This window comes from Pteropus vampyrus, unplaced genomic scaffold (assembly GCF_000151845.1).
Source record: "Pteropus vampyrus isolate Shadow unplaced genomic scaffold, Pvam_2.0 Scaffold49, whole genome shotgun sequence".
In the NCBI taxonomy this organism is placed as follows: domain Eukaryota; kingdom Metazoa; phylum Chordata; class Mammalia; order Chiroptera; family Pteropodidae; genus Pteropus; species Pteropus vampyrus.
The window spans coordinates 1,995,318-2,021,842 of record NW_011888830.1 but is presented as its reverse complement, the minus strand read 5'-3'; the positions used below and the strand labels follow the sequence as shown (position 1 = coordinate 2,021,842).

General features: G+C 38.2%; 1 protein-coding gene across 1 annotated transcript in view; it reads left to right on the top strand.

The window, feature by feature from the left end:
* The window catches only part of CAMK1D (calcium/calmodulin dependent protein kinase ID), a 219,982-nt gene that overhangs the window by 64,215 nt on the left and 129,242 nt on the right, over nucleotides 1-26,525 (top strand). The window contains exon 3 of the mRNA XM_011359653.2: nucleotides 19,714-19,788. Coding sequence (XP_011357955.2) covers nucleotides 19,714-19,788 — 75 coding nt within the window. The remainder of the gene's footprint in view (nucleotides 1-19,713; nucleotides 19,789-26,525) is intronic.

The following is a 26,525-nucleotide window of genomic DNA, read 5'->3' as shown; positions in this document are numbered from 1 at the left end:
GTGTCATGCTGCACCTGGGTCTGCTGGGGGTGGTCTGTAAGTCTTTATTTCCACACACTCTATACATATTATTGTTTTTTCACTGTGTGGTGACATGAAAAAGATTAGGAATCTCTGTTCTAAACTGATTATTCTAGGTAAATTCTTTCTTTCAAAGTGATTTTAAGGAATAATTTATCTGTTATCGTAGATATCCTTCGGCTTACGATACAGTTTTGATAAACTCTTTTGACCTTTAAAAAAATAAGTGAAAACTTAATTAATAGAAACATTTAAACTTATGACTATAGGGAATCAGTTGTTCTTAGACACATTCTAAAATGTATCATGGAAGAGATGGGTTGTGAACACCTTAAAGAAACAGGAATCACTTTGAGTCAATATTGAATTTTACGTGAAGTTTTGACACTGATGAAATTTTATGTGCTCCAAGATGCTGTACCTATCACAGTGTGTTGTAATTGTTTCCTGGCCCACTGATGGACTGGAATGTGACCTCCTTGAGGCCAGGGCTGAGAGTCATTTAGTTCGGCACTTTAAGGGTCTGGCACATACTAAGTGTTCAATAAATGATTGTGGAATGAATTAATGAGTTTCTTATAGATGAGATGGAAAAGTATGAACTACATAATACCACACTTAAATGGTAGATGACTGGCTGAGTAGCCATGCCCTGAGGCTGCTGGATCATTATAAACCTGAAAGGAAATTTGTAGGAATTTTCCTCAGGGTTGGCTCAGCACATACTTTTTCCAATACTGTAAACAAACAAACAAACGAACAAACAAATAAATAAAGAGATCTTGTATAAAAAAGAAGATCTCTTGTATAAAAAATAAGCATGGAAGGCATGCTTATTAAATTTGCATATGGCCAGAAACTAGATTCAAAAATAATTCTACCAATATTAAAGGACATAATAAATTAAATATACCCCAGCTGTTTTTTTAATGCCTTTAATTTCATTTTACCACCCACTGTTGAATTTATTTTAAGGTTTTTAGTTATGATTGGATCTTGACAATACAGAAGAATGTTCTGTAGTCATTTCCAGTGACTGTAGGGGAATATTCCATGAAAAAATTAAAAAGTATTTCATAGTACATTTCAGGTAAGACATACAAAAAAATGAGGAGTCAAAAGTAGTCTTGGAAGAGTGAGTTACATAACTTTTCTTTTTTTCCTAAATGGCTGTAAAAACTAGAGATAACTTATTCTGGCCAAACTACATATTCTTCTCATGCAGTCTGGTGTGTGCTGACCTTCCCTGGAGTATAAAAGTCCCCACTAGCCTCTCATCTAGTTGTCCCTTCTCCTAGAACTGCCTGAGTAAATAAAACAGGACAGAGTTACCTTTTTGTGCATTTCCTGACAAAACTAAATGTCTCTTTTTTCCATCAGTGTCAGTCAAAACAATAATACAAGCCAAACGTGAGGATTGTGCCAAGTGACTAAACTTTTGACACTGAAATTCAATTCTTTTAACATTTGTGACAAATCAGCATCTTAATATGCCATCGAATTTAATATTTCCTTACCCAAAGCCTTTGCCTCATTACTGGAAACCTCTATGACCTTTCTTCCCAGAAATTGGCTTGCCTCGTCCCCCTCCTTGGTGGTGGCTCCCACCTTAGTGCTTAGTTTCCTTCACCTTTTCCTCAGAGTTCCTGGCTCTTCTGAGCCATCTGGGCTTTGGAGCTTCCCCTGGAATTTCCAGTAACCTCAACTTCGGAGGCTTCCCCCTGATTCTGAAGGGGCTCTAGGCTTTTTGTAATAAATTATACATTTCACTACTGGAAGTAGAAGCTCTGATTCGCATCTCGTATAACTCCACAGAGAAATGACTTCCTACATTATTTTTTCATAAGTCATTACAAGTTAACATTAATTTCATGTTGATAGTCCTTTAAGGCTGCATTCCATGGATCTCTTCTTTATCTCTGAAGAAAATGGAAATATGTGTCAAATTGCTTGCATAGAAATTTCATATATTAAGATTAGATTTCTAATATGTAGAAATCCAAGTGGGATTGTTTTAAGGTTAAATAATCTTCACAAATGGTTTAAATTCATTCCTTTTCTTCTACAAGGCTGTCGTTTTCTTAGCATCTGACCTTTACCATGTGTCTTGGGTTTTTCAGAATTTTTCCAATGTTTGTACCCTCCTCTACCTTACTTGTTCTTTTCACATTTTAAGTGGTTGAACATTTTCATGAAGTGCAAAGAAGTTAACATTTTCGCATTCTTTCTGTCTGACACAAGCAATCATATAACCCCTAATATTTTTAGTCAGCATTAATCATTATTGAGCTAACACTATTATTTTCAAATTTATTTCTAACCTTAGATATGAACTATACCTCTATTTTTGTTTACACTTAGTTGGAACAACTTAGAAATATATGTACTTCTTCACTTGTTGGACTATAGGAGGCATTTGATTGTAAGCAACAGAAAACAAAGGTCAGTCAAGGGGGGATGTTGGTTGATGCATTTGATCATCTGACAATAGGGCGGGCTTACATCTGGTTTGATTCAGCAAGACAGTATTGAGACCAAGACCTTGGTTTCTGCCCATTTCTTTGCTCTGCTCTCCACAGCTTCATTCCATGGTTAGTTCCTTATTGTGGTCACAGGATGGCTGTCGGCAGCTTCTAGAACAATTGCTTCCTGTTCAAGGCCTGAGCCTACTGCCCCAGTCTTACTGCCAGGGGTAGAGTTAACTTACCCCCAAAGCACAAGCTGTGTGTGAGTGATGCCAACTCAGTGAAAATCAGGAACTTAAAGAAGGAAGGGTTTTTCATGGCTGATGAGAAGTGATCTGGTATCCACCATGCCATCTGAGTGCCTAAAAATTAACTTATGAGCAGTTCATCTAAAAAATGCTGCCTGTGTTATAAATATTTCTAGAAAACATGTTAAAGTTGATTTGTCCTTTTTCATTATGAGGCTACCCGATTTTATTTAAATTATTTTATATTATTTGAATAATTTCTGTCATTTCTTACACATGCCTAATGTTCTAAAAGTAATCGAAACATTGAAAATAGCTTCTGTTTAGTATCCTCCACTAAACAGAAAAATAAGTTTCTTTGTAAAGAATAACTTTTTGTTTATTGTCAATTATTTTTATCCAGACAAAAACTGGACAAAAACTTGAGTCTTAGTATGGGAGATGATTTCTGAAATGTAAAGCATTCTTGAAATTGATTTTAAAGATTTTATTTTCAAAGCTTTTAGGATAGTAATTTCTTGAAATATCAGTGAAAATTTTTAATATTCTTTAATTTTAGAAGTTCATGTCTGACTTGTGTAGCTCTAAATCGGCGGTCTTGAACCTTTTTGGCACTAGGGACCAGTGCTCCTATGGGAATATTATGCCGATGATCTGAGGCGGTGATGCTAGCACTGGGGAGCAACTGCAAATACAGATGAAGCTTCCCTCGCTTGCCAGACGGCTGTTCGTCTCCTGCTGTGCAGCCTGGTTCCTAACAGGCCACTGACTGGTACCTGGGGTTGGGGACCCCTGCTCTAAATAACCTTCTATGACCACAATTAAAGTAGAAATTTTTAAAAATCTTGTTATGTAGCTAATGTTATGTTACATAAATAGCAAAACTTCTCTTTCTCTGGAAAATTTAAAGAAATCAGAGAAATATATTCATACTTTTATTTCAAAGGCAGTTACTGTAATTGAACTTAGGAATGAGACAGTTGTGGGTTTGAATCCAGGATGTGCTGCATAACTAACTTTCGGTCAGTTACTTAGCCCCTTGAATCTCAGTTTCCTTTTCTGTAAAAGAAAGATAATAGGCCTCTCCCTTAACATTTTTCAGTTATTCAAATAGGTATTGAAATGAAATATGATTAGCCTAGTGTCTGGACATAGAAAGCTCTAAGTAAATGATAGTTAATCCAAAAAATATGAGACTGAACAAGAAAAGAAAAAAGTCCAATTGAGTTGTGGGAAATTATTCTATTTAATACTTTAGAAGTTATCCTTTGTCATGTTGGATTCTTTTACTTTAGAAACATATAACAGTTCCCTTTACAATTTTCTGTATGCCAGTGCTTAGTAGAAAAACTGTCTCTGTAAAACTGTATATACATACCTACACATATGAATACATAAAGTGGGAAGGAGACTGACTTTCACTGTGGCATGTTCTGTCCTCCAGGAGCAGTTCTTTTTGAACCTGGCTACAAGGAGCCCCTGGTTCACTGGATTCCCTTCTAGCCCTGTGCCCCTCTCATGGGGAGAGGTGTCTGCAGGGTCCAGGACACAGGGCCAAGGAAATATTCCCATCTGGTGTGTGTGCCCTCTACTTTGACCCGAGAAATCCTCCCCGTGCCACCATTTTGAGGGGAGTCCGAGAATTCAAAATTCAAACCTGGTAGGAGGCAGAACATTATTTAAGAGCTTGTTGTTTTAATTTGTTGACCTTTAACAAATAGGACAGTCTATTTAACAGGTCGCTATTTCTCTAGCAAAAGGGGTTTATTTGAGAAGAACAAAGAATCCCAATGCAAGGTGTGAAGTCTGGGGGCAAACCGTGGACAAGTCCAAGGAAACGAAGGAGGGAAGACTCTTTTATGGACTTGGGAGAGACTCTTTTAAACTAAGAGTCCATTGGAGGAGACTGGGAGTTGGAAGTATAGAGGCTCCTCATTGGCTGAGTCATGGCGGTCTCCTATTGGCTGAGCCGTTACTAGGCGAAGAGGACTCTTCCTCCCGTTGAGGTAGTGAAGTAGTGTCACTTCCTGACGGAAGTGCGGGTACGTCTCTTCCTGTCGGTGTCAAGGGTGTGCGCTGAGTGACAAGTGCGCTGAGTGACAGGTGCGTGAGCTTCTTCCAGCTCCCGTCTCCACTTTAAGTAAGATTCCGGTTTATTCATTTTAAGAGATTTGTAACTTCGGCTATACAAAGGTTGCTTCTTCACAGACCATAAAGAAATTGGATTCTGCGACATACTGTTATCATAACCAGCTGAGGGATTGTGGGCAGTTACTTAATTTTCTCATCTTTAAATGGATGGCTGGTTAGAACCCTGGTTCCCAAATTTGACTAATCATCAGAATTGCCAGAAACGTTAAGAAATATACATGGTTTCCAGGTTCCACCAGCCTTCTAAAACACCTTTTAGAAGGTTTGGGGAAGAGCTGGCAATGTGCATGCCTTAAATATGACGCACGGGGTCTCGATGATCAGTTGGCTTTCACCACCACTCCACCTGATGGACCTGAGTCTTATTCTCTTCATTTAAACACCACGTCAAAGAGTCTTTCCCCAGATATTTGGAAATGAGGGGCTAGTGTTGGATTGGGAGACCCTGTCTGTTCAGTATGTCTTAAGATCTGTGCTTTGCCAAGTTTGAATACACAGTAATATGAAGAATCAGCAATGAAGTACACTGCCTTTACTTTTATTCTGTATTATTATTAGGTACCGAGTTTGGATGACAGTTAAGAAGAAAAGAGAGCAGGTAGATACCTCTCTGAAGGGAAAGAGAGGCCAGAAAAATGTCCAGAGACTGTGTGCTAGGAGCCCATGAAAACTTGGGTGCGTTTCTGCATCGTTAGAATTCCATCAGGTAGCAGGCATTTTCTGCACCCAAAGTGTTTGTGGTTGACAAGGATGAAAAGATTTTCCCAATAGGTACAGTGTATTTTCTGAAAGCAGCAGAAGTATTCAGTCAATGGCATTACAATTCTGGAGATGTAGGAAAAGTCTGAAGAACAAAACCCCAGAAAATGAGAGAGATTGATTTCTTTCTCACAATCCCCTTTTCCTTTAGAGGTGAATAGAGTCATGAACGTGACATCTTTCCATCGCTACCTACTGAGAGCTCCTGTGTTAGTCTCAATCCGCAGGGAAACCTAGACATTTACCCTACGGTCAAATTGACTTTTCCTACTTGTTCATGACAAAAAAGAAAAGTGCATATGAACTTTCCCGCTTGGGAAATTAAACATGGAGTAAAGTGAAATTTTATGTTTAAAGTTACACCATTAGTAGGAAAGAGAGGGTTAGGATCTCAAGCACAGTTTGTAAGGAACTGCTTCACATTGCTTAATTTAAATATCGCTGCAAAACGAAACACTATACTTTTTTTATAGCTGGATTTTTACACTTGCATGCTGCTTCGTAATTCCTTTAGCATAAAACTCACAATATTGAACTTGGCAACAAATCTTCTCATGATATTCCCCAATCTTCCCTCAACGATTTGTTTCCCAGGACCCCCATCCACCTGAGTATCCAGTGTCCTAACGCAGCATACCTCACTCTTCTGTATCTTAGCAAATGCAATTCTCTATCTCTGTCATGCTCTTTTCCTTATCTTTCTGTATCTGGCAAATGTGCCAACACCCAGAGCGTGTGTCACCTGGGTGCAGCCCTGCCCGAGTGCAGAGTAGGCTTGAAGCAGGCTGCACTTCCAGAGCCCGTGTCTGGCCCCCCAGCAGGACGTTTGATGTGCTGTATCATGATGTTTACATACACGGCTGTCTTCACACACTGGTCAGGGAGCCGCTTGGTTCCAGGAACCGTGAGACCATGTTTTATTTATCTTTATGTCCCACTGCCTTGCCTCTTGTCTGGCACTGGTAGGTACTCTCTCGGTGTTTTATGAAGTCTTTGTCTGTGAGTTTTATGCAGCATTCTGCAAATAATGTGCCATGATACCTCTCCAAGGGCACTTACATGCAGTGAACTGAGCAAGAGCGATGGTGACGGTAGAAGGTCATGCTTTTCCCTTCTCTCCTGTTTCTCCCCCCACCTGCTTTGGTCTGCAGTGCAGTTGGTGGCATTCTCGTGCAGTGTTCCATTGTGACATCTGACAGGCTGTCTTATTAAGTAGAACTTTTATGTATTTATTCATCAAACCACTTCAGACCTCTGGATGCTAAATCCACCTCCAGCCCCACGCCTCATTTCCCAAGAAAAGACAGAGAGGGAAGAAAAGATGAGAGGAAAAACCACCAGATGGTTCATCTAACTCCACACCCGTACTGCAAGATCCTAGAACTGCCAGTCTTCATTCCCACATGAGAGTTTGTTTCTCCCAAGGATCCTGAATTAACCAGCATGCGTCCACATGGGCTTCAGCTGCCTCCTGATTTTCCATCATGAGACTGAGAAGTAATCCTGACTCTGTTTTGTGCGTGCTTTCAGAAGGCACCGCTCTTTGCTCCCTCCTCCACCCAGGCCCTTATTCTCTCAGTTTCTTTACTCCTCAGGGATTCTTGGCATCCTTTCCCTGAGATAAATCATTCTGCCAGCTTCTCTGTCTGCAGAGCGTATTGCACAGTGCTGGCTGCCCCCAGCCTCTGATAAAGTAGCAGCTCCAATGCTGGGGACCTGGCAACCGTATGACTTCAGATTGGGCTTAAGGAGAGTGGCCCAAGATTGTATGTATGTATGTGCGTAAGCATGCATGCACATGTGTATGTATATATGTATATGTATGCGAATATGTGTATGCACGTATGCATATATCTCCTTGCCCCTTACCTGTCTCTGTTGTTGCATTGTTGGCTTTTTCTTGTTTTTAATATAATTAAAAAAAAAAACTCTTAAGAGGCCATAGATTTAGGAAGAAGTACATTAGCACCTTTGGGAATAACTTCCTGAGGACAGATATTCCCTTTGTATCTGAAAATATATTAATAATACTAGTCTTCTCTAGGTGAAGTAGGAAAGAAACCTTTTTATTCAGTTCTATATTATTTATTGCAATGGTTTTCTTTTTCCTTCCCTTTTACTACTCTTTTGTGTGTGTTTTTTTCTTAGTAGCAGAATGCTTTTTAAAAATAAATTCCCTTATAGAACCCTAATACATAAACAGGTAGGAAATGTAGTATTTTATCAGAGTGAATTTATAAGTTTAATTTTTTAACTTTTTATTACAAATCCTATGACTGGGTGAACACCATGGACGTGCTGGTGGTCTCCACTGTGATTTCACATATGGTATCTATCACAGCTGGGCCTGTGCAGTTGTATTTCATGAAAATTTCTAAAATATTTATTGAGAACCTGGTTTCCTTGAGGATTTAGGAGAAACCAGATTGAAAAACTCTGGTCAAAAGTGACCTCAGTGAAGTCTAGTCATTGGACCAGTATGCTCTGATGCTTGGAGGGAAAAAAATCTCTGTTCCTGGCAGAGTCCCCTAAAATGCACCTGGTGGCCTTTGTATGACCTCAGCCTGGCCCGTCTCTTCCCTTATTTCAGCTTGCAGACCTTGACCACCACCTGGGCACATCAGCTGCTTTGCTTAAGCATAGGAACGCAGCCACTGCCACCCTCTCCACCCTGGCTACCCAGAGACAGTCCGTGTGGTTGGATTTTTTCCATCTCTTGATCCCTTGTCTCTTATGGCACAATTACTTTCCTAATTTCCTTTTAAACTCTGGAATAGAAAACTGGGTGAATAGCAACTAGTTTATTAGTTACAGTCTATTAGTAGTATCATTCCTGAGAATTTGCACATAGCCCTGAAGCTCATCCTGGAAAGTGTCTTAAGGGTTGACATCCCTTGGGTTATCATGATCATATCATATTTATTAGCAGGACATGATAAACTCAGAACTGCCTCAGCATTTAACACCCGTCTCCATAAAGCTGTATTTGGAGAGGTGATGTGTATATAACATGCCTCCTTTTAAAAAATTATTGACAAAGCAAAACATGCTCTTCTTCATAATCATGGCTCTAATCTCAATTATAAATAAACTTTCTCTTCCTTTCTCAATAAAGAATATGGATTTGCCCTTATTACAATCAGATTATCTGTTTTTTAAGAATGTCATACATATGGCACAAATGCCCTCATGAATTCCCAATATGTAGAAGCTTGAAAACTATTTCCTTCTATTTGAATGCACCTGATTTTCTGAAGCCTGGGTCTGACCTGAACAGACTGTGTGATAGCATTAATTACTGATGTGCAGAAATGAAAGAACGCTCGATTCTACAGCATTATCTCTGAACACGGGGACTTTTCCTAAAACAGTGAAGAATGTTTTACACCACAGATTCAACCCTCTTAAGTCTGAAAATGAGCCGATATTAGATAGTGCTTCAAAGCAGACTCACCTCCTTCTCTATTTTTCTTCCTTATCTTTCACCACATCTTTTTTTACAATTTGCTTCCCTCTTTATTAACAAACGCCACAATATTCCAGCAGATTTAGTGAGCTGCCCAGGATCATGCACACCTGACTCCAGGTGCTTCCTTATCCAGGAACATGGGCAGCAGGCCTGTGTCTCTTTCCTTACTAGTGCTCCGGGGTCTCTGTTGATATGAAGGCTACGCCTGTGCCAGGGCCATGCAGCTCAGCCTACCATTTAGGGTGCCTGTTGGCTTGGCATAGTCCTGGGTTCAAGCTGTGCAATACGGCATGCTTATTGTGGGAATCAGCAAACAAAGCTTCGTGGTAGGAAGGAAAAGGGAAATGATACCAATTCCAGTGCATTGTTTTGGTCCCCTTTCCTTTATGATCACCTAAATGCAGGTGTTCAGAAGTCTCTCAGGTGCTTCTTGAATTCAAGCCCAGCGTCTTCAGTCCGGGAATCAGAGCGTGTGGCGAGGCTGCAGAGGGCAGGCCAGGCAGTCGGCACTGGGTCCTCATACAGGCATGGCTTCTCATTCACATTGTGATCTACAGTGAATCTGAAACAAACTTTCTGAGATTCCCCTTCTAAGGTGCCTTTGGACACTGTGTTTTCATATAAGTGGAGCTAATAAATCAGAGTTAAAGGACTTTGTCTCTGGGCTGAGGCAGGCAATTGCCTTGGTGTTCTCCAACACTGCAGGCAACTATTCTCATGTGAAAACATACAGGGACATACGTGTAATCTGTAGACAAAAAGTTATCAAAAAATCCAGAGAAGGAAATGACAGCATGTTCTTAAATATGTTAGTGTTTCAAAGCCTTACTAAGAATTATTAGAAGCTCATGTTCCAGTCAACCCATTGAAATTTGTTCAGTGTTCATACTCTTTTTCCTGAGAAGACTAATCTGTGGGCCAAGTAGCCTTGAACCTTCAGCTCGAGGACACCATGAATCTTACCTTTATCAGACCTATTATGAAGTGTATGTATTCGGCCAAGATAAATTTAAAATGGAGCTAAAGCTGTGGAATTACTGACTCCCAGGTATCTAAAAGTAAACCTTTCTCAGCATCTATGGTTTTTATTAATCCAGTAACTTATCAGGGGTTCTCAGACTTCGTGTTTAAATCCCTTGGGAGGGAGGCTTTAAAAAAAAAAATTCCAATGCCTAGGCCACATTCCAGCCAATTAAATATAATCTCCAGGGGGTAGGTTCGGTATCAGTATATTTTAGAACTTCTCTGGTAATTCTAACATATAGCCTAGTTTGAGACCCACAGGTAACTTATCATAAGTGGTAACAGGAGCAGGAAAGAAATATGCAGCGTCAAATCTTCTAACCTTTTTTGATTCAGGTATCCAGCTTTTGAGTGTATTTGGGCTGGAAAATTTTAGAAGGGCCAGAATTAATTGTTCCTTTATTTATTCATTCTTCTAGAGCATTCACTGAGTGTCAGCATGTGCCAAGCACTGGGTTTTTCTCATGGATTTGGACCTAACTTATTTCTCCTTTGGACTAAAGACAGGATCTTGGCTGGATCTTCTGGAGCTGTTCTAGACATAAGCAAATCACCTTGTCATTTCTCTGATGGTCTAGGGCATTGCAGAAGCTATAGGAGAAGGAAAAGAGAGTCTTCTGTGTAATGGCTTCCTTTCTCAAGAAATTCTATTCCATATCTAACTGACAAACTTACCCATGCAGAAGAAGAGCCTGTTGAAGCATCAGTGGTAAACAGCTTCCGTGCAGCAAGTGTTCTTCTGGAACACTCAATATTGGCTTAGACTCAAGCTTTGGGGGCCCATACATACCTCCGTACCCTTTACTTCATTATAATTTTAGATTCATTGATTGTTAGAGTTGCAAAGGACCTCAGAGTATCCTGCTTGACTAGTTAACTTCTAGATGAAGAAACTGAGACCCTGGAAAGTGATGTGACCAACACACTATACTAAAGAGACAGAGCCAGCCTAGTTGATGCCCCTCCAATGATATCATTACAGGCTCTAGCCTGCCCTCCCACCACACACATGCTGGCCAGGCTCCCATCCTGTGTGCCCTACATTGTATTAAAGATGTCTGTGGTACTTTTTTGAAAATATGGTCATCTGTACACAAGGGTTTTGTTTGTTGTTTGTTTTTAAAGATTCAAAGCAAAACTCATTTCACATGAGAAAGTATCACACGTGCTACTTAATCCTTAAAAAAAAAAAAGCCAACAAAACTGACTTACATATTTCTTTTTTTTTTTTTTTTAACACCTACAGCACCCAGTATTCCTAGGTGATCTCTCATCCAAGTACTAACCAGGCCTGACCCTGCTTAGTGACTTACATACTTTAAGATGTAGTTGTTTTGGGTACCATGGTCTGCTCCGTAGTCTAATGTTGATTATAGCTCCATCTGCTGGTAGTAGAGAGATGATTTCAAGTTTTGGATTTTGGATTCTGGTCGTTTGTTCCTGAGGTGGCCTATATTCTTAATAGACAAGATTGCTGTTTATATGTAATATGATAGATATATACTTGTATATATTTTACCTCTACACACACACACACACACACACACACACACACACACACACACATACATACACATACATAGATACAGATAACAAGACTGCATATTTTAATGTTCATTCAACAAATGAAATTCAGTCAGAAAGTATTTAATGACTTGTTCAAATCTTACAGTTAGCTATGTCAGAGCTGAGAGCCAACCTAATCTCCTAATTTCTGAGCAGTTAAACAAATCAGTATATATTTCTTTGTGTCCAGCATTATGCATATATTTTGATGAGTCAGGTGTTAATAATTTTGATCAAAAGCTTTTTAAAAAGTGTAAAAGTTTGGCAATGCAACAGTCTAGCAACCTTTCTCTACTCGGGTTCAGTGAGAGAATCAAGCCCCGATGCCCTAAGATCTTCACTGAATATGCTAAATTATCTTTCTCTCTGATGCAGCTAGAATGGTGTATCCTTGAGAGAAGTGAGAAAATAGTCACTCAAATCATTTCTCTCTCTTCTGTGGTTCAGGTGAAGAGCCCTGAGAACTGGAAGGTGAAAATCCCCTCCCACCTTATCACACTTTCTGTGGTAACTAATTATCAGTTAGATGTGTACCCTTCCAGACTCAGTAATCTGCATATAAAATCATTGAAGTATGCACACACATATGCATACACACAGACACTTGGGATGCAATGCAGCATGTACAACAGGCTGATAAAATAAGTGAGGTGTCCTGGGGAGAGGGGATCAGTACTGTGAGAGGTAAGGAATAGCAAAGGGTTCTCAGTGGAGGTGATGTAGAATGAGTTTCAGAGGACGAGTAGTTTAGTAAGAAGATAGGAGAGGGTCGAGCACACCTATATGGCCAGACAAGGTGTGCACAGATGTGAGAGAACTGCCCATGTCCAGTAAAATTTTGGTGTGGGGCAGCAGTGGAAGGTGAGATGGGATGGATAGGTGAGGACTTAGCAACAGGGAACCTTGTATGTCATGCCAAGTTGTTTGGACTTTATTCTGGACTACAGGGAGCCATTGAAGGATTTCAAGCTAAGAAGTTTGATCAATTCTTTGTTATGGAATGATGGCTCAAGAAACAACGTGGAGAATGGTTACAAAGAGAGAAAGACCAGAGGGAGCTAGGGAGAGCAAATAAGTGGTTATAAACTGGGAGTGATCTATAAAATAGGAATAATAATGCCTACTTTGTAGAATTACTGTGAGAATGAAATAACATCTGTGAATGTGCCTGTTATAAAAAAAGAAAGGCATTATTTTTTAATACCATCTGGCAAATATTTCAACTCTGTCACTTTCCCTTGTGATGGACGATATCGATTTTCTCAGCATTATTTCCTGTACTGCTTAGGAGAAAGAATAATCTGACTCAATAAAGGAGAAAATGATTCTTTTTTAATTTCAAAAAGATAAACAGGAGTGTTTATAAGACATCAGAATATTAGTCAAATATTTTTAAGGCAATTTGCCATGTCAGAAAACCGCAGCATCTTTTTGGGGGGAATAAAATTTAAATTTTCTGGTGTATTTAGAAAAAGAGGGTGGTTGGTAGTGAAAGACTTGGTCCTTTATGTTTTCTGCTTGAGAGGGGTCTGCTTTTCTCTTGAGAGAAGTCTTTCCCTGACTAGATGATTAACCTGGAAGTGCTTGAGAGAGGACCAGAAGCTGGTCACACTGATTGACATAACTTCTGTCTTGCGCACCTAAGGAGAGATGGTTCCTCCACCATCCTTGCAAAAATGTCTTCTCGTGTCTGTCTCTTCTGATTATATTTCCTTCTATCTCTTATCTTTCAATGGCTTCTTTAACCTGAGTAGGTAAGCAATCATTTCCAGAGATTGCCAACACAGAGGAAAGGTGTTTCATTGCCTTTTCCTTCTGATAATTCTCAAAATTGTTGCTACAACCCCACAACCCCACCCCCAGATCAGCGAACCATGATAGGATGAGAAAAAGTAAAAAATGCTGAACTTCCCTCTCACTTCTTCTCTTTTAAGTTTTTCTGTCTTTCCTCATTTTACATAGCGTTCAAAATTTGTTGATCCTTGAAGCATGGACAATTAGACTGGAGGGAGAAATGATGTAGCTGTCATTGGATCCTGATGTTCCCTCCAGCTTGGGGGTTTTGGAATGGGGCCTACTTGCACATTTGGCAGTGATTTTTTTTTTTTCTTTTTTGCATGAATTAACTTTAAAATGGTTTCCTGGCTCTTTCTGGGTTTTTCTGGCTTGGCTATCAGTTACCATGCAGGCAGGAGTCTATATCAATGCCCATATGCTGTTTTTCCATTCAATTCTCCCCCTCCCTCTTCCCCTCTCCCCCTCTCCCTTCCTCTCTTCTCTCTGGGCCCACTTACCTCTATCCGCCTCTTTTGTCCATTTGTGGGGATTATAGAGACTTTAGTGTAGGTTGCCACATACACCATTTACCCTCTGGACATAAATGTATTGGTTAATGTTTGCTTTGGGCCTGGTAGATAAGTCATTAAAATTAAGTGAGGTTCTTTTTATTACCTCAGGTTGCTTTTAGTGACATTATTCCTTTGGATTAATACACATTTTAGAAAAGTTTGCTTTTGAGGTGTGAACATTTTATCTATAAAGGGCCTCTTGGCCATGTTTTAGAAAGAGTGAATGCTAACCTGCCAGGATTCAGCTATCAAGTTATGCAAGTTTAACAGAAATTTGGTTTTCCATTTGTTTGTAGCGGACATCCCTGACTCTTTTCTCTGTCCACTTTATTCTCCCTTTTGTTGACACTAGTAGATCTGGGTTGATGAAAGCCTCTTTCCAATTGTAATTTCTGGACTCCTAAACATTGTTTCTGCCTCTGAATGTCTCTTCCTCTGATTTATTTTTACCCACTGGGATTTCATCTGTTATGATGTTTACAACAAAGTATCTTGAGAGTATGGGCTAAATTTCAGGATAGCTCAACAAATCTCTGCACCCACAGGAGTGGATATTATATTGTTAGTTTTTGAAATTTAATACCTTGACTTTAGGTGTTATCCTTTTATGTAAATAACTGAATTTATATAAGTTCTTCTATATTCTTATTATAACTTAATATGAAGTTATAGCATAAGTGCTCAATCGTGGGCTTGGGAGTTAGAATCTCAACAACTCAATTATTAATCGTATGATTTTGGAATACTTAACCTCTTGGAGTCTTAGTTGACCTCTTAAAAATGGGGAGAATAGTACCTACTTGGTAGGATTGTTATATTAAATGAAATCATTAAAAATACTTAGTCTTGACACCTAGTTACCACTCAGTAATGGTATATATAAAACAGCTATGTAAGTAAGGCCTAAAGAAAGTTATAAAATTAGTTTATCACTAGATTTACATGTGTTATATCTCAGGGAACTGTGGAAATTTCACTTACTACAAAAGAGTCACAATTGAAACAAAATTTGAGAAAATAATATAAGAGATGTTCATAAATTTTCCAAACAAAATGTTTAGGATATGAGATGTATAGACTAGGAAGTTTGACTTCAATGCACAGCAAAGTTCTGGAACAATAAATCAAGCAGATGGATGGTTTGTGACAATTTAGTAAAGACCGTAGTGGTTGCTAGGAGCCACCATGGTTTTATGAAAAACAAACGTTTTCAAACATCTATTTTTCTTTTAAATAGTATTATGTGGTATGTAAAACTGAAGAATGGTCTTTTAGCAAAGAATCTATTTGTCTTCTTGTAGATAGGATTGTAAAATATGGGCTAGATGATAGTACTGCTGGGTTTGCAACTCGACAGCAATTGAATCCAGCTTATTAATATCTTGGTTATCTTGATGGGGACTTCTGGTGGAATACCGTGGAGCTCTGGCATACAACCTTCCCACTTATGACCTTAGCTGGGAATTTGGATAAAGGCATGTGAGATGGATACGTACCAACCAAATATGCAGATGCCTTATGTTGAGAGGGATGGTAAATATAATGGATGAGAGAATCAAAATGCAAAGTATTCCTGATCATCTGAAGCAGTGCATGGAACCCCAAAAGATTAAATTTAATGAGGGTGAAGATTTTAAGCTCAAAGATCAAGCCTCAGTAAGAAAGGAGATATTGCTTGGTAAAAATCGAGGTAAAAATGATCTAGTCATTTAATTGACCTTAAGCTTCATATTCATTCATTCTTTTGCTCTTTCATTCCTTCAACAAATATGCATTGAAAGTACTACCAGCCATGTACTTTTCTTGACATTTGGGAGGTAGTAGTGAACAAAATAGTAAAAAACCCCTACCTCCATGGAGCTTATATTCTTTATAGGCTAACAGTTATACAGCTAGCTGCCTTTAAAAAAATGAACCTAATGTCAGGCTTCATTTGCAAAAGTATAATATCCACTCCTGATGGTTAATAGTTCTATTCTATTATTTAATACCCTATTCTTGATGCTGTATTTTACACCTGGATCATTACTTTCAGTTCTGAACACCATAGTCTGGACAGACAATGACAATAACATGAAGAGAGGCATATAAGCCATGTGGGAGGAGGATTGGTCGATGATAAGAGGAAAAGACCAAGCACAACAAATGCATGCCCTCTTCTTATATATCCTCTAAATATTTGATGAATTAAATATTCGTCAAATATTTACAGGATATATAAGAAGAGGGCATGCATTTGTTGTGTGTTGCTCCCAGGAGTCCCTGCAGTAAGAAGGAGGCTGGTTTCTGATAAATACAAGAAAAAGTGCCTGGGAAGTGTCCTACGTACAGCCAGGTGCTCACCTGTGTGGGCTCCATGAGGGCTGAGATGTTGCTCTTATGATTCCTAGTACTGTGTCTGGTACCTGGTGGGTCCTCAGAAACGTGTGAATGGAGCAGTACCTGTCTAGTTCACTTGGGGTACCGAATTGACATTATGTGAAGATAACCTAGGTATTAAAATAATGTTAAAATTCAAAGTTCAGTGTTTGTATATCTTAGGGAATCTGAAGGTGGATTAAAGTACCTGAGAACAGCTGTGTGAGGCCATAATGTTTCCTTCTATCATGTTCTAACATATACGAGTTAATTAAACTACTTTTCTTAAGGGACATTTAAGAGGCCATTTTAGGATTTCTTTGAAATTTCTGAAATGTGCCTATTCAGACATTACCCAACCCAGCTCGACTCCCATCATTTTCTTGAGGCCTTCACTGTAATTCTGACCCAGACAGAAAGCCTTGCTTTCTCTAAACTTAGTGGCAATTCTACAGAGTTCAGCATTTAATTCTTTCCTAATTGCTTCATGGTTTCCTCTATCTAGGTGATGAGCTTGTTGAAGGCAAAACCTTATTTTATTTTTTTATTGTATTCTTCCAGTCACATAGCAGAAGGTAGGCAAATGACAATGTCTTGATAGCTTGATTCGTTAAAAGGGATAGTCAGTAGATGTATCATTCCAGCCACTTAAGAAGTCATGTAAAACATGGCAGGGGAAATGGACTCTAATTTCTCCATCCCCCACATCCAAAGAAGGGATTATATTCTTAATGTATTAGAGTCTCCTACTTTGGCTGGGCGAGCGCTTTGTATATAGTTGATTCTTTGTATATAGTTGAATCTGTATTAATAGATGTACTCCAAGGCTCAGACTGCCTTCTGGGCTCAACGTCTGAGGGCAGCTGGGTGCAGGGACAAATTCCTAAGCCCAGTGTAGAGGCTCATCGACTGTGATTCATGTAAGTAGCATGGCCAGAGTAAGCACGTGAAAACACAGGGCATACAGTTACAGTTGAATTTCAGATAAACAACAATGCAATATTTGAGACATACTTATACTACAAAAGTATTTATTGTTTATCCAGAATTAAATATAACTGGGTGCCCTGCATTTTATCTAGCAACCCTACATATCAACCTCATTCCTTTCATGTTCTTGTGAGTATAAGCTCCTAATTAACCCCCAACTTAACTCGACTGAAAGAAAATATTTATGCCCATGTGATTGATTCCACTGGCAAATTTAAAACAGTAATAAAAGGAAAAAATCCATATGCTTACACTTTTTGTGGTCATATTCTTTCAGTTATAACCAATAATGATAATTCCACAAACATCTAGCATCTCAGCAGTCTCAAATTAATTTGTCTTGCTTTCCTTGATGACATAGTTTACTCTGTCCATATAATATATTGGTGATATTATTTTGCTCATGTATCACAGTGACCACTGTTAACAAATGATTAGGCTTACACATTGGAATCAGGTGAAATATGAATTTAATATAACGTATCATCTCAGCTCCTACAAACAACCGCATTGACTAATGAGATGAATGAATCAAAGCAAAGCATTGTTACTCTCAGTTATCTGTTTTGTTCCCGTCTTTCATCTGCGCAAAAACAAGATAATATTCTGGTTTGTTCCACCATATAAACTTCTTTTTGAGGAGCAGACATCTCACACTTAAAAAGATTGCTTCTGTTTTCCATCGCTAAATGATGACTCCTGCTGTTTAATAGCAACAACCTTTAAATTCCATTCATTCAGGAATCATTTGTTAAGCAGATCGATGCAGGTCCTAGGAGAAAACAAAATGAGTAAGATACATGTAGTCCCTGCTTATAAGGGTTCACAAGAATCTGCTCATTAAATGCTGGCTTTTAGGTGCTTCCACAATGATTTCAGAGAAAAGCTTGCAGAAGAGCTAATTACCTCATAGAGTAATGAAATGATTCTCCTCGAATACTGAAAATAAATATCAAACCTTACATTCTGAACAGAAACTGCTCTTGATGGGGAGTTCCGGGGCTGGTATCAGGCTGTTTCCTTCTCCCTTGGTTCTGTAGTTAGGACTTTGAGTGTGGTCCCTAGAACAGTACAATCAGCATCTCTAGGGAATGTGTTAGACAACGCAGACTCTCAGGCCCACCCCAGACCCACTAAATCATAATGTGTGACCAGAACCCCAGGTAATTCGTGTGCATACTGAAGTTTGAGAAGCACTGGCCCAACACAGAATCTCTCCAGCTCTACGTGGTGTATATCAGTCATCCGATGCTTCTGTTAAAACAGATTCTTGGGCCCTGTCCTCTAGAATTCTAACTCTGATGGGTAGGGCCTGAGAATTTGCATTTCTAACATGCTTTCAGGAGATGCTGGTGCTGCCTGTTTGGGAACCACATTTTGATCAATACCCGTCTAGTTCACTTGAAGTACCGAATTGACATTTGGTGGTGGTGGTGACTAGAACTCCAGTGAAGGTTCAGTCTGGTTTTCCTTGGCCTAGGCTGGAGGCATGAGCATGACAGATGAAACTGTCCCCTGGCACATCCTGCCTGTTATGTGGATGGATTTGCATACAATGAACTATTCAGGCCAGTCTGTGATGATATTGTGAGACTACAGAAGAAATGGCTCAGCCATTTGAATTGGGCCTGTAAGATAATAGGATTTTGACTGGATTGGCCTAGTCCTGGGATTCCTATGAATTAATAGAAAGAGGGTGGGATAACGTGAATCGACAGTAGTTAATCCAGTATTGCTGTATTGGAGGGTATAGAGCCCTCCAATATAGGAATGAAGAACAGAGAGTAGGGGAGGGATACTGGGAGGTAGGTCTGGTTTGGAGGCAAGACTGCGAAGAGTCTTAAATGTCACGTTAAAGAGTTTGGATTCTATCTTATATTAAGTAACAAATTCAACTGAGTAAACTTTTTAAAGATCTAACTGGCTTTATTGAACAATTCATGAGTCAGGCAGCATCCCATCTATCAAGTACAAAGGAGCTCTGAGGAGCTGTACAAAATGCAAGACTTTTCTAGGCAGAAGGGGACAAGTGGATCGATTCAGGCTTTGGTAATCTATCTTTGGGGAACAGAAGTGGGCTGAGCAGCAGATTACTTCCTGTGTCGACCATAAAATTCTAGTTACGATTCATCCCTGGGGGAAGTTATAACTGCTATTAGATTAGGTATTGAGACTTGGTTAGCCCAAGTGACTCCATTTTGGGCCCGTTGTTTCCTTTCGTAAAGCTTAGAACTGCTACAGTGACATTTGTTTTTAAGTTTTCATGTCTCATTGTATTTATTATTCTCTGTGTGTGTTTTATTTTTTTCTTTCAGGATTAAGCATGAAAACATCGTTGCCCTGGAAGACATTTATGAAAGCCCGAATCACTTGTACCTGGTCATGCAGCTGTAAGTATCTTTTTTGGTTGATGAGTATGGACCAGGGGTTGCAAACTCAAATGCCTAAAGGGCCAAGTGGTGAAATGAACTAATGTAATGGGCCAGGTATGACAATAGGGAGTGGAAAGGGCTGTGAGACATTAGAGACGTGTATATCCAACTAAAGACAGTTGGCCGAATACAGGCGTCTGCAGGCCTCACTTGGTCTAGCCTGCAGCTGCTGGGCCCGATTGAAAATCTCAAGTCCTCGCATTGGGATCTGATGCTTCCATTGCAGGGTGCCTGCATTGAGGATGGCTGTTTCGTTTTTTAATGTGTGAGGTCCAAATGTTACTTCCTGAAAACACTTCTGTGGGCCCACTGTCAAGTACACTCTGCTCTTGTCTCTTGTCTGCATTTCTAGGGCGGCTGGGGGAGGTAGTGGCAGATGGTAACTGTGTGCTCTGTCCCTTCCCTCTGCTCTTCTGCTGGCAGATAAATGCACATGTGACTGAATGGGAATTCGTGCCCAAATAAGAAAAGTATAACCAGAGTCAGACCTTGACATTATCGCCCCAGTAGGTTATTTCTGCATTCTAGTAATGCTAGAGAATACCAGAAGAGGGAGGAAATAAGAAAGCTGAATATTCAAGTAGAGACTGGACTTGACCATGTGTTTTTTTTTTTAAGTATAAAATGAAACTGTCCTCCCCACTCACACAAATGCTTCACTCTGAGTGGTATAATCCCTAGGAGCAGCCCAGGATTAGATTTATTAGAATTAAGTGATGGAAACTATGTAAGAGTATTATGCTTTAACCATGACCTGAGTAAATAAATTCTGAAACACCATATTATTTAGCTGAGTGACCGAAGAGGACTTTTGTTGAAGGTCAGAATATATACTTAAATTTCATTATTATTGATGATTTTTCAGACTTTGACTTGCTAAAGGTATTTAGAAGAATTGAGGTTAGGCTAACAATTTTTTAAAATGTTTTATATTTCCATGTGAATATTTAAACCAACATATTAACTGGGGATCATGTTAGGATGCAAATAAATGTTCCTCAATGCATTTATTTAATCTTTCATTATCTTTAAAAATTTTAGTAGGTTATGACATTTCTATATAAACATTAAAAATATATCCAAACCAGAAGCTTATGGATGATTCATCTCTGGCAAACGATAGTCTTAGATGGTGATTAACGGTTTTACAGATTTGTGTCTAATTGTCAGCCATGAGCCTGGCAGTTGAAGCAATTTTGACTTGCTGATTCTATGCTAACTCCAAACTACCTAAGTACAGTCTTTCCTAGTTTCTTGCTTTTCTGTTTGTTTTACAGTTTGCCACGTTTCTGGTTCTTTCTGGAGAGCGATAGCTCTCCCCATTCTGGGGACACTCCTAGAAGCTCATGTGACTTTGTTTCATATACAGTCTACTCTTAAAGAAGCAGGCAAATCAATTTTCCACCAAATATTGACTGCCCAATAGAAAGAATATGACATTTTGGTGACAAGAAAAAGCCCCAGAAAATGTCAATGTGTGCTTTTTTATTGGTGATGCAAAAAAAAAAAAAAAAAAGTATTAATATATGAATCCAAAGCTATATGTATTCACTTGCTTTAGTTCTCATTTGCAAACTGTCACTAAAGAAATCAGTTAAAAGTCCTTCAAATATGTAAATCTCAGCCCTGCCTCTTACTAGCTGGGTGAATTTGGGCAAATAACTGGGCCTTTCTGAGTATCAGTTTTATGGAAAAAAGTGGGGATTGTAATAATGTTTACATTAGAGGGTTATAGTGAGTATTAAATGAGAAAAATGCATGGGAAATGGTCTGCCATAAATAATAAGTACTCATTTTCTTTATGGACACCCATATCATTTTATCAGTATGTCTCTGCGATAAAGTTATAAGTTGAACTATCGTAGGTTGGGGACCATCTCTATACTTACTAGCAGAAGTTTGTGTAAAGATCGTTTGACATGAGAGCATAAAAGTATTTGAAACAACGAACCTGAGAACAAAGTTTGGATGTCATACTGTCTGCACAGCTGTCCTCACCCCTCACTCAGCTTTTCTGTCATGGCTTTCTCCTCTTTTGCAATAATCCTAAAACCTCCTTAATATAGATCACACTGATTCAGAATTTGTATTAATACAGAGAGGAATTGGGCTGAAATGAAGTTTTAGGGGGCACTGTACGAGGTTTGTCAGGCAAATTAATCACAAAATCCAGACCTAGAAGCATGAGTGTTTGAAGCACCTAAGGAAAACCTATTTAAGTGCACTGTTAAGCAGTTTAGAGGCACCATTTACAGAAGCACTGGATACACTAATTACACACTGTTAACTTGTATGAATTCTTTTTTTCATCGGTTTTCATTAGATTTTTAAAATCAACTTTATTGAGGTACAATTTACATGCAATTATCTGCACCTATTTAACTGAGCAAATCAGTGATGAATATGAAAGACGCATACCCAGAAAGCCACCACCACAATCAAGAACAGAAAATTTCCATCACTCTAAAAGATTACTTGTGGCCTTCTGAAGTACTTCCTTCGTCACCTCTGACCGCAGCTACCCAGTGGTCCATGTTCACTCAGTAGAGATTCCTTTGCATTTCCTAAAATATTGTATAAATGGAATTACATAGCATGTACACTTTTGTGTCTGGCTTCTTTCACTCATAATTGTTGACATTCATCCATGTAGTTGCATGGATCAGTAGTTCGTTTCTTCTGATTGCTGAGCAGCATTTCGTTGTTCTGGATGGTCTACATTTTATTCACTTACCTGTTGATAAGCATTTAGGTTGTTTCCAGTTTGAGGCTATTATGAATAAAGCTGCTGTCAATATCATGCATAAGCCATGGTGTGGATGTATGAAGACCTAGGAGGGAAAGAACTGGGCTGTATAGTAAGTGGTGTGTTGAACTTTTCAAGAAACTACCAGACGGTTTTCCAAAGTGGTTTTACCATTTTATATTTTACATTTTTACCTGCAGTATATGTAGTAAGTTCATGTTCTCTGCATTCTTGCCAACACTTGACGCTTCCAGTCTTTTCAGTTTCGGCCATTTTACTGGGAGTGTAGTGGTATCTCATAGTGGTTTTGATTTGCATTTCCCTGATGATTAATGATGGCAGTTATCCTTTTATATCCTGATGGGCCATTAGTATATCTTCTTCGGTAAAGTGTCCAATCAGATTTTTTACTCAGTTCTTATTGGATTGTTTATCATCGTATTATGCATTGGAAGTATTATTTATATATTCTGTCCTTTGTCAGATATATATGACTCTTTACTTCCATTCTGTAGCTTGCTTTGTTTTTGTTGTTGTTTTCTTAATGATGCCCTTTAAAAAAGAGCTTAATTGAGATATAATTCACAATGCCATGCAATTTACACATTTAAAATGTATAGTGCAGTGGTTTTTATTAGTCTCAGGGTTGTAAAATCATCACACAATCTAATTTTAGAACATTTTTGTCCCCATAAAAGAAACCCTGTACCCATTAGCAGTCACTCTCAATTCTTCCTCCCCCACCCCCCAGTAGCCACTTACTTTCTGTGTCTATGGATTTGCCTATTCTAGACATTTTATATAAATGGAATCATAGAATGTGTTCTTTTGTGACTGGCTTCTTTCATTTAGCTTAATATTTTCAAGGTTTATCCATTTTGGAGCATATGTCAGTCCTTCATTCCTTTTTATTGCCAAATAATATTCCATTATATGGATATATCACCGTTTATTTATTCATTCATCAGTGATGGGCAGTTAGGGTATTTCTGCTTTTGGACTGTTGTGAATAATAATGCTAGGCATATTCAGGTACACATTTTTGTCTGGACATAAGTTTTCATTTACCTTGAGTGTATACCCAGGAGTGTAGTTTGTGGGTCAAATGGCAACTCCACATTTAATATTTTCAGGAACTTCCAAACTCTGTTCCACAGTGACTGCACCATTTCACAATTTCATGAGCAGTGTATAAGAATCACAACATCTCTACATCCTCTCCAATACTTATTTCATCTGTCTCTTTGTTGATAGCCATTCTAAGTGTGAATCACGTGGTTTGATTCGCATTTTCTTGATGACTAGTGATGTGGAACATCTTTTCGTGTGCTTATTGGACACTCATATATCTTCTTTAGAGACATATCTATTTAATTACCCTATTTTAAATTGAGATATTTTTCTTTTATTTTTGAACTGGAAGACTTCTTTATATATTCTATATACAAGTCTCTTATTAGACATATGATTGGCGCATATTTTCTCCTAGGCTGGGTGGTCCTTTCACTTTCTTGATGCTGTCATTCGCAACACTGAAGTCTTTAATGTTCATGTAGTACAGTTTATTTTTTTCTTTTGTCACTTATGTTTTTGGTGTCATATCTAAGAAATCATCACATAATTCTTAATGGTACCTTTAGAATAGAAAACGTTTTAATGGTGAACAAGTCCACCTTATCAATTTGGTTTCTCTTCTGGTTTGTGCTTTTTGTGTCCTGTGTGCGCAGTCTGCCTACCCCAAGTTTGCAAATGTTTTTTTCTTCTAGAAGCTTTATAGTTTCAGCATTTCCATTTAGGTCTATTTCAAGATAAACTTTAATTTTTATGAATGGTGTGAGGTAAGGATGATATTCTCCCCTTCTCCCCGGCTCCCCATAGTGATAACCAATTTTCAGCACCATTTGTTGGGAAGACTACTTTTTCCAATTAACTGCCTTGGCACCTTTGTCAAAAATCTGTTGACTATATATGGCTGGATTAATTTCTGGACTCATTATTCTGTTCTGTAACTTTTGTTGATTTCATATTATAGCTTTCTTATAAGCTTTGAAATCAGGTAGTGTAAGTCCTCTAACTTTGTTATTCTTTTCTTAAAATTGCTTTGGGTATTCTAGATTGTTTGCATTTTCATATACATCATAGAATCTGCTTTCTTCCTTCAAAAAATGCTTGTGGAATTTTGTTTGGGATTGTACTGAATCTGTATGACAATTTGGGAACAGTTGACAACTTAAAAAGTTGAGACTTCTAATCCATAAACACGATTAATATCTTCACTTATTTAGATCTTTCATTTCTCTTAATGCTTTATATTTTCAGTGTGCAGTCATCCATCTCTTTATTGAATTCTGAAATATTTTAATTTTTTGATCTACTATAAATGGTTTTTTATTTTATTTTCCTGTGGCTTGCTGCTATTATATAAAAATGCAGTTGATTTTTGTGCATTAACTTTTGAGCTTGCTAAATTTACTTATTAATTATAGTAGTTGTTTTGTGGATTTCTGAGCATTTTCTATATAAACAATCATGTCATCTGCAATTTACATTAATTTTGATTGGACCTTAAAGAAATTTTATTTAGTAAAAGTTTGATAGTTTAGTTCTAAATATGAAGTGTGTTTTAATGTCGTTATGTTTCTTTAAAATGTTTCATGTCAGATACTTTGAAAATTCAAATTGGCCTCTCTCTTATTTCTTTCTCTCCTCCATTGGTTATCTAAATAAGATTCCTAAAAAGCAAAGGCAAAAAAAAAAAAAAAGAAAGAAAGAAAGAAAAAGAAAAAAAAAAGAAAAAAGTAATGACAGAAAACCCTTGATGTATCAGTATATAATATTGGGAAAGTATTTGGTTTGGTTGGAGGATTTTGTGGGCTTTAGTGCTATTTTTTTAGTTGTGTTTTTATTGACAAGTCTTAATAGTTTTTGTTCCTGAGGATCCCTCCCCCCATATCTCTTCTGTCTGGTCAGTGGAAAGTGGGTTTGGGGTTTTCTTTTGAAGAGGTAAGAAAGTCCTCAATTTCTAAATACTTGGGGAGGATTTTGAAGACAACATTTGGGGGTGCTGTATTTCAAATTATTTGTGCCTAGGAGGTTTTTGATTTCCTAGAAAACATCATCTTGGGCACTGATGCTCAAATATAATAGAGGATGCTCAGTACCCTAATTTTATTATTAGCTAATTGCTATTTCAATTCTGAGTATTATAGCATATTTGTTCCCATGTTGCTATAGCAAAAGAGACTTGATTGTTTATAGAGGTGTACTTAAATTTTATTTGGGTTTTTGGACAAATATATTTTTTTCAGAATGATATTTTGGGGAAAACATTTTTCTTTAGATAATGTGAGGTTGGTATGACATTGAGATAAGTTACAGATGAGAAGTCAATTTGTTTAGAGTTTATTTCTCATCCGACTTTGCTTATGGAATATCAGCCCATTTATTTTTAAATGGTAAAGGACATGCCCTCAACTCCTCCCCTTGCTCATCTGCAACAACTTAGAATGTAAAATACATTTCAGGCTGATAGAATTCAAAGGACACATCAGAATTACTTTTTAAAAAAGATTATATTTCCTATCGAATTATATATTTTCAGTAAGAGTTAAATTTCTATATGTGATAACTGAATTTATACCATCAGCCTGGACCACCCCCCCACGCTTGAATCCAGGCTTGCATATCTATGTTCAGCTGCTCCACTTGGCTCTGTAGTAAGCATCGCTCATTTATCAGATCCAAAATAAACCCCCAAATTTTCCACCAGATCTGCTTCTCCTGCTCTCTGTCTCATCTTAGCAAATGGCAACTCTTTTCTTCCAGTTGCTTTTTAACAAAAACTCATAGCAATTCCTAATTCATCTTTTCTCTTATGCCTATAGTCCCATTCACTGGCGAGCCCTGTGGTCAGCAACTTGAGACCATGCCCAGAACCCAACCAGCTTCT